At 39.7% G+C, this 14,135-nt stretch overlaps 1 protein-coding gene across 4 annotated transcripts; it reads right to left on the reverse strand.

Annotated features, from left to right (window-relative positions):
* Window positions 1-522: 522 nt before the first annotated feature.
* Window positions 523-12,635, reverse strand: NFYB (nuclear transcription factor Y subunit beta). 4 transcript variants are annotated; one of them, XM_032221720.1, is made up of 7 exons: window positions 12,516-12,635; window positions 8,117-8,210; window positions 7,104-7,234; window positions 5,721-5,918; window positions 4,790-4,871; window positions 1,593-1,672; window positions 523-1,436 (listed from the first exon to the last, which is right to left on the reverse strand). In XM_032221720.1, the coding sequence occupies exons 2-7, from the start codon at window positions 8,208-8,210 to the stop codon at window positions 1,404-1,406; spliced, it is 618 nt and encodes a 205-aa protein (XP_032077611.1). In that variant the 5' UTR covers window positions 12,516-12,635; the 3' UTR covers window positions 523-1,403. The 4 variants fall into 4 exon arrangements, with proteins under 4 accessions (XP_032077611.1, XP_032077610.1, XP_032077612.1 ...); XM_032221719.1 differs by lacking the exon at window positions 12,516-12,635 and adding an exon at window positions 11,714-12,464; XM_032221721.1 differs by lacking the exon at window positions 12,516-12,635 and adding an exon at window positions 11,480-11,707.
* Between the last annotated feature and the right edge of the window lie 1,500 nt (window positions 12,636-14,135).

Consider the following 14,135-nt stretch of genomic DNA (forward strand, 5'->3'; position numbering starts at 1 on the left):
CGGACCTCTTGGACTATGTAGCTTCTGAGGAAAAATTATATGAGGTTTCTGTTTTTCCAATGTTAAATATACTGGAATGTGCTAGTTCAATGTGTTAAATTTAAAGGATTTTTGCCGTCATGATTTAAAATAGAAACCAGTTCCCATGGAGGGATGAGCATCAGATTTTCACATTTCTCTCTTCATGGTTTAGAATTCAGCAGCCCCTTTTTTTGTTGTTGTCCAATTTTCTCCAGGACAAAGCTGTGCTGATCAGCAATTTCATTTTCAAGTTCTCAGTGGCATTTGTTCACTTACTATCATTCTACAAATCACAATATTTGTAAGTATCTTAAAATTTATTGCATCAACAGGAAACAGCCAAATAGATGCTCAAACCTTCCATTTACATCCCTGGAAATACATGCCCCTCTTAGCTTCCACAGTAATTAACATCCAAGATCCCACACATGACTATGAAGATGTTAAAGAGGTAATTTGACAATAAAGTATCAAACAGAATCTGGCTTCTTTCGAGAGAAATCATAAATTAAAAGGAATTTATTTCAAAAGTAGCAAGATGAATATCCCTATTCAAAGATCAACAAAAAAATAACCCTTTTACTACATATTTCTAATTGTTGCAAAACAGGGACTGCACTACCAGATACAGTTAACACTGATACTGGGTACCAGACAATCCACAGAACTAATTCTGCATACAAGACAACAGTTCGTGACAAACCCACCTTCATTCTTTTACAGCTTGTGCAAAATAGTTCCCAGGGACCATGACCCAAGGTTATAATGCTAGGATCCAAAGATGGGTTACTTCTAGATTCCCATTATTTGAAGTATTATATTAAAAGTACTGGGAGCGCTCATTTTGAATTGTGGGCATTTGAGGAATTTCAAGTTAAATATTAATAAATATTTAATTCAACTCATGCAAGACAGATACAAAACAAAAGATCATCTCAATTTTTATAATAAAGGCAACTTGCATTCAAAATGAACGGTACCCTTGTGTTTTATTCAAAGGGTAAACGTGAATTAAACCCAGCTGTTTACTTGAATTACAAAAGTAACATGATTCAATATGAAAATAAGAAACTGTCTACAAATCTCTTGACAGTAGTAAATTGCAATATACAATGCATATAGGAGTTATACAGAGCAACAAACTCTTGTACAAAACAAAAAAAATATTTTAATACCTTTAAAATCCAAATTTCTTTTAAAATCACTCATGAAAAAAGGTTTGATTCAGAGTTCACGTCTCAATTAGTCAAGCCTCAGGAAGCTACATTACAACTATTGAATATACAAAGTGACATTTCTTTCTTCGCTAGCCAATTCAAATTCAAGTTCTCTTTCCTTTAGCATCCCTTGTTCATATTTCTTACATGTCTAAAGTCTTCAAGTCATGAAAACTGAATTTGTTGAACACCAGGAATCTAGGGAATAGAAAACAAATACATATTAATTTCAAAAATCAATCCAGAAACACATTTGCTTGTGAGATCTATTGTAGCGATAGCATACTTTTTCATTGTACTGATACCAAAAATGGAAATATTTAACAAAAAATGGGGGGGGAGGAAATGCTGTACCTGTTGATAGGACGTTGTATAAACCATGACATTTTGTTGTTGGCCATCTGTAGTTATCAAACCTGCTGGCAACTGGCTAGCTATATGAGAAAAAGAGCACTGTTAGAAGATTTCTGCTCATGTAGGATTAAACACCAAATCCAAGTTAAGAATCTACCATTAAACAGTATCAAAACTGATCTCTTTCACTAATATGTACTAGAACTGTAACCTGATAGTGCCAGATGAATGTTAGACCTTCCTAAAAAGAAACTAAGAGTTCAACTGTGAACTAATTTGGAAAATAAAAACACACAGTAGTATGAATAAAAACATTAAATAATATATTAACTCTCTCATTTTACGTTGGAAGTCAGATTGATTCTTTACAGTGCATTTTAATATTTTCAGTTTTTTAAAGCATGACTGTTTTTAAGTACATCACTGTACTTTAATGGAAACACATGCTCAAAAGTTCTCTATCCTCTTTTATAATTGTTTGTCTATGTCTGGCAAATATTTTTTTAATAACACACACAAAACAAAACAAATACACCTGATCATTTCAACAGGGAGAGTTCCATCTAATGCAACAAGCCTGTCAAATGCAACAAGAAACAAATGCAATAAGAAACAAATGCAATGTTTCTGACAAAACAGCATGGTCTACTAACTTCAGTCCTCAAGTTTCACATACTTGCTGCTCCATGTTCTATATTCCAATCTACTCCCAAAGTTTCTCTGAGCATTTTAAAATTCTAATAAAATACAGGTGGGCCTCCATTTACAATTGAGCCCAAAATTTATGTTGCTAAGTGAGGCATTTGTTAAGTGAATTTTGCCCCATTTTATGACCTTTCTTGTCACATTTGTTAAATAAATCACTGCAGTTGTTAAGTTAGTAATGCAGATGTAAAGTGCATCTGGCTTCCCCATTGACTTTGTCATGAGGTCCCAAAAGGTGATCACATGACCACAAGATACTGCAACCATCATAAATGAGTCAATTGTGAAGCATTTGAATTTTGATCACATGACCACTGGGATGCCACAGCAGCCGTGTGAAAAACGGTCATACATCACTTTTTTCAGTGCATTATAACTATGAAGGTTCACTAAACGAACGATTGTAAGTCGAGGACTACCTGCATATGTGTTGTATTGCAAGGGGGGGAGGAGAGAGAGAGAGAGAGAAAGAGAGAGAGAGAGAGAGAGAGAGAGAGAGAGATGAACTATTAAAAATTAGACACCTCTTTTTTACGGTGTTTACATAAAGGTCTCTCTGCCTTACTTTCACACATTCTTCCTCTCATTCAGGAGGATCATCTGACCTTCAGATGAACCTTTCTGGGCAACAGGAAGAAAGGAACTAAGCTTCTATCAATGCCTACACACACTTTGATCTATATTCACACGATCCTTTAATCCCAGTATAGGGATTTTTTTTATACAGGCACTCAATATTTAGAATATAATTCAGTGAAGAAAACAACTGTGCAATTAACATAGTTCTGCTGTGATAAAGTTTTATCAGAGAATTCCTCCTTTCCTGCCTGATTAGATTTTCTACCAAAACCATGTACAATTAATAATTATCTTCAGCCACTCAAAAACATCTGTATTCTACTGGAAAAAAGGAAGAGTTCAAAACTTGTGGAAGATATCTAAATAAAAGCTCAATGAACTCTAAGCAAGAGACACACACCTGTTATCAAATGCAAAGAATGCAAAAAATGTCTTTACAATGGGATCTTGTGAGACATCAGAATTCTGCATAGTTTAAACATATCCCATAATGAAAGAAACATTTGTTTTCTACATAAATTTTTATTAAAACAATTCTGTCTTATGGTAAAAATGCATGGTTAGTTTTAGGTAAATTACACTGTTACCGTTTATCAAGTTTCAGGTAAACAACTGTATTTTAAACCCAGTATTTCACATTAATTTTCAATTTAATTTTCCACAGTAGTGTTGTTTCATTCTCTTTTCTTCATTATAATCAGTGTGAGATTCTCTGAATATGTTCAGGACATAACTATTTCAAATAAATAACAATGCTGACTTGAGATCAAAGGCTACTATTTGTGAATGAAGGATATTAAAAAATAACATTCAGTAAGCTTCAGTAAGTAATCCACAGCAGCAGCAGAATTGTTTTGTCTCTGTGTTTTCATTAAGGAATAAATCTTCATGCATCAAAATATATGTTATAGCAATAGCAGTAGACTTATATACCGCTTCATAGGGCTTTCAGCCCTCTCTAAGCGGTTTACAGAGAGTCAGCATATTGCCCCCAACAATCCGGGTACTCATTTTACCCACCTCGGAAAGAAGGAAGGCTGAGTCAACCCTGAGCCGGTGAGATTTGAACCGCTGAACTGCTGATCTAGCAGTAGCCTGCAGTGCTGCATTTAACCACTGCGCCACCTCGGCTCTTATGCTATCTCACATGTAATTTTCAATGGAAATTCTCAATGGCCAATCATTTATAGTGATTGCAACAAGTGTACGTCAATATGAAATCTTGCTCAAAAGTTGTAAATCACTCAGTATAATTCTTTGTTCATTTAGTTTCAATCTTGTTTTCAAGGATTCATAAACAAACTTAAGATAATACTTTGCTTGTTCAAGTTGTTCATTGAACTGTTCCAAGATTACAGTGGTGCTGAAAAAACTGGATGTATAACCAATCCTCAGTTCTGGCTACTGCAGCATCCCTGCAGTCACTTGATCACACTTGATTGCCTGGCTCACAATTATAGCATTGCAGGGAGCCATGGTCACGTGATTGACATTTGCAACCTTCCCTGCCAGCTTCCCACAAGCAAAGTCAATGTGAAAGTTGGCAGAGAAGGTCACCTATTCCAGTCCCCTGGCCAACCTGGACTCATGTGTAGCCTGCGCAGGATCCTCCCCTTCTGCCCATGCTACTTACCTGGGACTCCTGCCACTTTCTGCTTAATGATCTGTGGAACTTGGAATTATTATGGCAATTGGAAATGATAGCTGGGATTGCTATCACTACGTGATGAGGTCACATGACTTTGCGCTTTGCCCAGTCCCTAACCCAAGGACTAGCATCAATATTTTGTGGACTGCATGTACTTTGCCATTAAACTGTCACATAAATACTGGCTATAGTTCAATACAATTAACAAGCCTATTTAATTGTAAGCATTAAGCAACAATGGCAATATTAGAAATACAGTACTTACTAAATGCTTCCTCTGTGAGCTCCTCACTAAGGCCGTCTGCTGTGGTAACTGTTCCACCAATGCCTTTTTCTCCCTTCATTGCCTTGAAAAACAGTAGTTTTACATATAACACATGCATTTTCTGCAATTCACTATACAATTGAATAAGTTTGAAATCTCTCTTTCTCTCTTATACTTTTCCTAATAGGAGCCTGTTGATTTTGCCTTATCACTGATCATATTAAATATTCATATAGTAGGTTTTCTGGGCAAGCTTCTTGGACAAAATTGCAAATTAAGCAGATGTTTTGAAGAATTTTCCCATACTACTGCGAGCTCAGTCTGTCTTAACCAGAGGCTGATGTGAGGTTCTGTCTTCCAACTTGCTATGAATAGCTGTTTACAGAGAGAAACTGCAACGATAAGCACCATTCCTTGTTATGAGATGCATATGTATCAACTCTGTTCTACTCTGTTCATTCTTATCATTATTGTAAACAAAGTACAAGTAAAACATATGTAAAGTAAAGCCACAAAACCCCCTCCACATTAAAACAGTGCAAATAAGAGGGGGAAGAGAAGAAAGCTTGTTTGTGTCAACATTTATATACTTTAGTTTGATTTCTTGGAGATTCTCATCCATTTTCTTCTCAGAACCTAACACATTAAATTACAACGCTAACTGCAAATGTTGATTAACCCACATTGTTAAAGCACCAAATTGGTAAATACAAGCTGCTTTTTTAGTCTAATCCATGTGATATGAATAGGAATATTTTTTCTTATAAATATATACACTTGTATAGTAAAGGAAAATCTTTACAAAGCACTGAAGTACAGGTAAAAAGTGATCTTTTCCAATAGTAACACATACAAATTACCCAGCTATCTTTACTTTTAATAAAAATATATTTAAACATACAATGAAACAGTTGCAAATAGAATTACAAACCTCTCTAAACTTCTGAAGATACAACTTCAAAGGTTCAACATAGCTATCAAACCCCAGAGTAGACATAGCAAAGAGAATATCTTCTCCATTTATTGTCTTCCGTTTCTCTTGATGACACCTCTCACTTGCTTCTGATGTGATAAAACTGATGAATTCACTGACACACTCCTGCACACATTCTTTTGCATCTTTAGCAATCTAAAATATACACAATGTACATTAACATATTGTAAACTACTATTTTCCAAAAAGATAAAAATTATTTTAACCCCCTCCAAAACATAATAAAAATATTAAAAAGGCATAATAATGGAGCATGTCTAAAATATAAAAACAAGGCAGGCAGATACAGGGAGGTATGTTCTTTCAGACATTTAAGCCCCCAAATATTTTGATCTTTAAAGATGAAATCAGGCATCAAATGGACTGGGAATGACACATCTTCTGTTCAAGAGGAAAACAGGATATGTAACAGATTCCTGGACACGGGAAACTTATATCAAAGGCATCTATTCTACTGGAGTTTTGCTTTGGTTTGCTGATTCTCATTCATGTTGTTACTAGGTCTAAGTATTATTAACATCTTACTTGATTAACCAGTGTTCCATCTGATTCAGATGACAAGCAGATCAGAATTGAATATTAAAATATTGTTATCTTTGTGTCAAATTCCCCAGTTGTACTTCTTAACAAAAGTACCATGTACCATGTGCAGAAATGTTGCAGAACCATTTTTAGAAACTCAATCTGCCCCATTAATGCACGCCTACGTCTAATCGAAGAGCCAATCTAGCTAATTATCAATGCCAATTATATTAAAGGCCACTAATGTTTAAAATAATATAATAAATAAAGCATATTCCCCAGATTAATCTCAATTAATTCTTAAGTATATTAAGAAAACTAACAAAATATGCATTTTATACAAAGAAATGGAAAGTGAAAAATATTTTTTAAGAGCAAAACTTCTAAAATTAACGAAGTAATCTGTTTGAAAGCAACCAGCATGATCCATATGGAAAACAGTTGAAACTCAAAATATTTTGCCTGCCATTAAATAAAAAATAAATGTTCTTTCACTGAAGGAATGCTTCTGAGAATTATTAATTATTGGAGTGTCTTTCCTCAATATGAAAAATGACCTGGCCATTTCCTTTTAAGAGAATGAAACTGTCCCAGAATTTAAAAGTTATTTTCCTTCACAAGAGAAAAATGCAAACTTCTATTCTGGACAAGATGGAATTGTAATAACCAAACAATATGACACTCTTGCCTGTTAACAGAGACTGATGACTCACTGTTAAAAAGCAATATCATATCCAAAGACCCTAATCTGGGTTTAAAATATGGAAAACTATCAAAGATTTATTTTACATATATTACCTTTCCTGTCTGAGGTATAGCATTCTTCATTATCCTTGCCACATTTGCAATAGGAAGATATATATCTTGTTCTCTAAAACTCTCTTTGGAACCATTTGTATCGTCATGATCATTCATGCTGTCCTCAGTATCTAAGAAAACACAAATAAATATTAATTACATAATCAGGAATGTTAATCAATACACTGATACCCAACTGAAAAACCTACACTTACTTTATATTAGCCTTGTATTATAGGCAGTCCTTGAGTACAACAGTAATGAAGCCTCCTCATCAAGGCTGTAACTCTTGAGGCTGTAAATTGGTCACCCAAGTGATCGATTTTATGAACTTTTTTGTGATGATTGTTAATGGAACATTGCACTTGTTAAGCAAACCATTGGTTCACTATAGATGTGATTTTCATATTTTTACACATGTCGTCATTCTAAGAATGAAAAGACCATGCTACTAGCCTAATACAACCAGCAATATTAAGCCAAAGGCCGTGATGGCGAACCTATGGAATGTGTGCCATAGGTGGCATGCAGAGCCCTCTCTGTGGGCACAAAAGCCGTCGCCCCAGCCCAGCTGCATCATGCATGCATTCGTGCCTCCTGCTGGCCCTTTTTTGGTCCCAGGAGGCTGCAGGGAGGTGTGGTGTCGCATGGATGTGCTGGGGTCATGCGCACATGCACGGGGTGCGGGTGTGTGTGTCATGCGTGCATTGCATTATGGATACAGGCACACGCACACTTTCAACACACGATGACAGAAAGGTTAGTCATCATTGGCCTAAGGCATAATTTATATCAAAGATGGGCATGCTTAGCCTATGAGCAAGATGTCATTCTTGTACTAATTTTATGTAGTTTTTTGGCCTTCCTTCAAAAGTTCTTTGCAACACTTTAATGTAGACACTAAAACAAATCATTTATATCTTCCCTGTCAGCCTCCTGTACAGGAAGAAAGAAAAAGGCATTTCAAACAGAATGGGTCTGAGTCAATAGATTCTGTTCAACATATTACTTACCATCATGAGGTTGGATCACATAGTGACTACTACCAATATAATCTCCAGCAATTCCCAGCTGTGAAGCATCTGTTGTAGAATTATCACCATCCATCTACAATAATAAGATAACATTGTTAAACAGAACATTGGCTATATATACAAAATATTATAATCATGAATGGCAATATATATAATATCAATAATCTTCTGTACCTGAACTTTAACTTTCATGTATATTAAGAAAATTCCACTACATTTAATTTCTTATTATTCAGTTCAATCTATCTGCTAAATTGTTTTAGCATACCGGGATACTATTATGGTATGACATTTCTTCTATCATCCCCAGGCAGTCAACTTTATTCTTTTGTGGGAACTTATACAAACTGAAGTATTTCAGAAGTTATCAAACAGATATCAAATGTTAAAGACTTACACATAAATAATTAATTATCCACTATTTCAAATAACTGAGTGTTTCTCAGTGCATTAGGTCCCATACGATAGAGGCCATTGTTCATTAGACAAATTGTTCACAAAATAATGTTTCTCTGTGTAAATATTTCATGCTTTGGGTCCACTTCAAGAAGCATTGAACTGAATTTCAAAGAGAATTACTGCCACTTCCATAAATAAGGATTACATAAATTTAATAATTTGGGAGGGGGGAAAGGTCCTTCATTTCGAAATTTTATGTATCTCCATCACTATTATATTTATTTTGGTCCTTTTTTGTTATTAATTGTAAAGCAATAAAATAATCTCAATCCCCCCCCCCCCTGCCAAGGAAGCATCATCTACTGCTGCTTTACAAGGCCAATATTGGATTAAAACTAATCTGACCTGAGAAGGGGCTTTCTGCTCTCAGTAATTCACACTTGAAGCAGACAAAGTGGATGGAAGTAGGAAGAGGCTTATAGATAGCCACCCTGTGACTCAAAGGTTGCCCAGAGAGGAGTGTGAAAGAAGTGGGCTGAAAGGGATGGGAATTCAGTTCAACAGCTGCTTTGATCACAGGCCAAATTACTACAGTCTTTCCCTTGCAAACTGAAGAGGGATGCAGCACTAGACCACTGAACAAACTGCTTTGGATTGCTTGACAAGAGCCAGACATTTGTAACAGAGTAGGTCTCTATCGTTCCACTGAAAGAGAATTCACTGGTACCCCTAACAGCGCACATCCTCCCATGTTTCTCTGCTTAGAGAATGGCTGCAAATAATCCAGCCTCTCCACCTCAGTGGTTAGTCAATAGGAAGAGAGTGAAGACAAGATCATAGCAGCAAGAGGAAGAAGACATGTCAACAAACCATGACAGATTATTGTCAGAATTGGTTCTCTAATGCAAATAATACTTCTGGATATGTCCACATAGACCAGGAGTGTCAAACTCATGACAACACGACATTATGTGACGTATCACAACTTTTCCCCCCTTTGCTAAACCAGGGCTGGGCGTGGCCAACATGTGATGCATCCGGCCCGTGGGCTGTGAGTTGGACACCCCTGACATAGACTATTTGATATCACTAGAAAAGTGGCATCCCTCTGGGACAGCGGTTCTCAACCTGTGGGTCGCGACCCCTTTGGGGGTCGAATGACCCTTTCACAGGGGTCGCCTAAGGCCATCAGAAAACACATATTTTTAATGGTCTTAGGAACCGAGACACCAATTTTATGGTTGGAGGTCACCACAAGATGAGGAACTGTATTAAAGGGTCACGGCATTGGCAAGATTGAGAACCACTGTTCTGGGATTTTTTTTCCCCAACTTCTTTAGCTTGCAGTCCTGAGCCTTTCTAGTACAGTATTTCACTCAAGTCCTGTCTAGTGTCTATTCAAGTCTTCAAGATGTGCTAAAATCAGCTATCACATCTGAAAGTGCCAAAAGAGTCCTTATCATATTTTCATAAATCTTACTTTATAATAGAATGATTTAATGTCTATTATACAATTGGGTGGGAAAACCATTTTTACATTTTGAGGAATGTACTTTGAAAAGTTAGATCTGAGATATTACATTTCTAATCCTATACATTGTTATCTATGGATTTCATCAAGGTCAATTAGACAACTTCTAAGTAAATGTATCCCATTGTGAAGATAATCAATCTTTGATATCTTTCTTCATCTATATCATGAATTCAGATATAAAATTTCAATATTAGGCAAACTAATTTATAAGCTGTCTTTTCAATAATGCTAACAGTACATTAACAGTATATTAATTTATTTTATATAAATCTAAGTACATATATTTTGAGTTATTTTTAGAGACAATGTACATTGCTTATTAATAACTATATTGAATATTATCCCTTTCAGTTTTCTATGCCCTTTTAAAATTATACTTGACAAATAATGCAATTATTCCAAGTTTTATATGTTTGGAATGTTATTAATTGCAAAAGCATCTCTCTGCGTGAGTGCGTGCGTGTGTGAAGTCAGTATTTTAGGAAGCAAAAAAGGAACACGAGCCAAAAAGCATATAAAGATAGTCCTCAACTTACAATCACAATTGAGCCCAAAATTTATGTTGCTAAAACATTTGTTAAGTGAGTTTTGACCCATTTTATGACCATTCTTGCCACAGTTGTTAAGTGGATCCCTGCAATTGTTAAGTTAGAAACACAGTTAAATGTATCTGGCTTCCACATTGACTTTGCTTGCCAGTCACAAAAGGTAAGCACATGACTCCAAGACACTGCAACTGTCATAAATACGAGTCAATTGGCAGGCATCTGAATTTTTATCATGTGACCATGGGAATACTGCAATGGTCATAAGTGTGAAAAACAGGTTTATTACTTTAGCCATTATTAATGTTGAACTGTAACTAAATGCTATTATAAGTCAAGAACTATCTGCATTAGTCTCAAGTCTAATAAAGTACAGACAATTGGACAGATTAATTTGTATATATTTTGTCAGTGAATGATTTATGCTGAAACTTTTAAAAATAACTCCACAATTTGCTTTTATAGTCTTGGTTATTCATTTGCTTTACTAATGAGCAAAACACCAGAGAGGATCCATATTAGACCTATGAATTTTCTAATAAATATCAAATCAGTAATTCTGGGAACTAACAGGCAAGTATACATTCTGCGTCAAGGATAAAACACCTTTAATATTAATCATTCTGTCTAAGTCAACAACACAAACATAACCCAGAGAAAATATGCAAGGCTCCCTTAAAAAGAAGTCAGAGAAGTCTCCTGAAATATCTGCACTTCTGATAGGTTCACCAGCATTTTACTCACATGGTGGCACCTTAAAATTAGGCAGGCAGGCTGGCAAAACAACAACAACACCCTGATCCGACGATACTGCTGTAGTTGTGTGTACGTTTTATTAAAAAAATAAATAAATGAAAGAATTACTCCGAAGTGAAGATCCACTTGGTGGGTTGAATCCTTTCAGGCCGGGAGCGATAAAGCCCTTTTGACAACCCGGGGTGGGTGGGTGGAGGAGACGCACGTGGGGGACGTAACAAGAGAAAACAACAGCCACGTCTGAATGCTAATAAATGCGCAAGTGGGGGGAAAAAAACCCCACAGACCCAGTGGAGGAAAAAGCTTTCGGGCAATAAAATACCAGGCTCCCTACCCACCCACCTTTAGGGCCGTCATGCCCGGGCAGCAGGACGAAGCATCTCCTCCTTGGCTGGGGATTGCGGGAGCCCCTTTTTCTCTGACAGCGTCCCATTTCCCCCCTCGGACCCCAGCCAGTCCTGGAACCGCGGAAAAAGCGGCGCGGCGCGGCACGACGGGAGGGTCGGGCTGGCGAGGGGCCACCCGCCCCGTACCACCCCGCGACCCCTCTTCTTTAGGCCGAGCCCAGCCAGAAGCGGACAAAGCGGGGCGGCTTAAAAACAAGCCCAACTCCGCCCGGGGAGGGAAAGAAACGGGGAGGCGTCCTCCCCTCCCCGAGGGTCACCACAGCGCCCCCACCTCAAATAGTAATGAGGGGGCCTCAGGGGGGTCCTCACCGCAGGAGGACCCCCCACTCGGGAAGAGGGCGCGGGGGGGGGGAATGAAGGCGAGGACGGTTGGGCTCCCCGCTGCCCCGCAGGCGACCCAGGACGAGGCGCTGCCGTCTCGCTCGGGCCTCGCTCTGGGTCGTCCGCCCCGCCGCCGCGGCCGCCGCGTTTCCAGGGCCCGGCCGGCCGGCCAGCGCCGCCATCTCGCCTCCTCCTCCTCCCCTCGCGGCGGGGAGCAGAAGCCGCGGCACAAAGAAGCGGGAGGCAGGCGGGCCCGGCGTGGGCTCCGCTGGTCTTTTTTTCCAGGCTCCCCACACTTCCTGGTCCCCTCAGCGGCGGCGCGGCGGCAACGCCGGAGCCCGGGGAGGGAGACGGACATTTCATTCGAGCCTGCAGTGGAACCGGTTAGCAATCATTGGCCGGAGCCAGGCACAAACCTCCAGTGCGGCCCTGGTTGGCTCCCTCCACAAATCGGCTGTTTGGTTGGACAGAAAATGGCTGCGAAGGAACCAGTCCCAGCGCGGAGCACCGCTTCCCGAAGCCGGCCTGCCCTCCCTCCGCGCCGCCTCCTGCCCGCTCCCCCTCCCTCCACCGCGCGGGAGGCTGTTCCCGCTGAAGGATTCCCCTCCCGCCGCTGCCTGCCACCAGCCGCGGAAACACCGCCGGCGACCTTCACTCGGGGAAAACGGCGTTGCCTTGACCTCGGCTGTTTATAACGCCCGAAGGCAGCTGCCGTCTCCCGCTTCTGAGAGGAGCAACATGGCAGTCTCTTTTTGTTGTTGTTATTGTTGTTTGTACCTTTTTCCCTCTTTTTTTTTAAACAGGCTAGGGACCTTTCCTTGAGGAAATACAAAAGTTTATTTATTTAGTTTGTCACTCATGTACAAGGTAACAGGAATAAGAATAAACATGAATAAGAACACTGGAAATGGGTACAAATAAATGGGGACAGAGATGTTAGTCACAGGGATGTTGTACTTGAGAGACCGCCTCCTGCCAATTACCTCCCATAGACCCATTAGATCCCACAGATTAGGCCTCCTCTGAATTCCATCTGCCGGCCAATGCCGGCTGTTGACCACCCGAAGGAGGGCCTTCTCTGTGGCTGCTCCGGCCCTTTGGAACGAGCTCCCCGTGGAGATTCAGACCCTCGCCACCCTTCAGGTGTTCCAGACAGCTGTCCAAGCAAGCCTGGGGTTGAGTTCCCCCCCTACTCGAATTTGCTGTGCTTGCTGTGCTTTTTTAAATTGTTGTATCACTGTCCTGTTTGTCTTACTTTCTGTATTTGTTTTTCCCCTGGTTTTTGTTCAGCCGCCCTGAGTCCCTTCGGGGAATAGGGCGGCTTACAAATCGAATAAATACCAAAATACCAAATACCACATTGATGCACATATGCACGCCCCTTACAAACCTCTTAGCAATGGGGTGAGATCCACAGTTTAAGGAGAAAGTTTTGGAGGTAGAGCATTCCACTCGGTTGCTGAAGTCGTATTTTCCGCAATCGAGTTTGGAGTGGTTTACCTTGAGTTGGTATATATTGTGTGCTCGTGTATTATTACAGTTGAAGCTGAAGAAGTCATTGTAGCAGATAATTTTGTGTACTACACTTAGGTCAGACTCAGATTGTAGGGGTAGTTCTAAGCCAGTGGTGGGTTCCGGATCCCAGTGCAACCGGTACAGTGCAACAGGGCCCGGTAGCCACCACATGAATGCACGCAGTCACCTCCATGCACGCGACACCTCCATGACGCTCCAGCTGCTTGGCAGAGCATCCTGCAGGTGCCATACACTGCGTGCGCATGCACACATGGCCCATTTCCTTCAAATACAGGTAAGGAATGGTGGTGGGTGGGTGGGCCCTCCGGAGCACCGTACCGGAATGGTACCTGGTGCTCCCAGCAGGCACCGGTATGCCTGTACCCGGGGCGTTCCACCTGCAACCCACCACTGTACTAGGCTGTCCAAGCCCAAAATTTCAAGCCTGCAGTAACTGTATTCACAATATATCTTCTGTTGCAAGGAAATCAGATGTTGTACTTTGTGAGTAAAGATGGTGT

Source organism: Thamnophis elegans, chromosome 7 (assembly GCF_009769535.1).
Source record: "Thamnophis elegans isolate rThaEle1 chromosome 7, rThaEle1.pri, whole genome shotgun sequence".
NCBI lineage: Eukaryota > Metazoa > Chordata > Lepidosauria > Squamata > Colubridae > Thamnophis > Thamnophis elegans.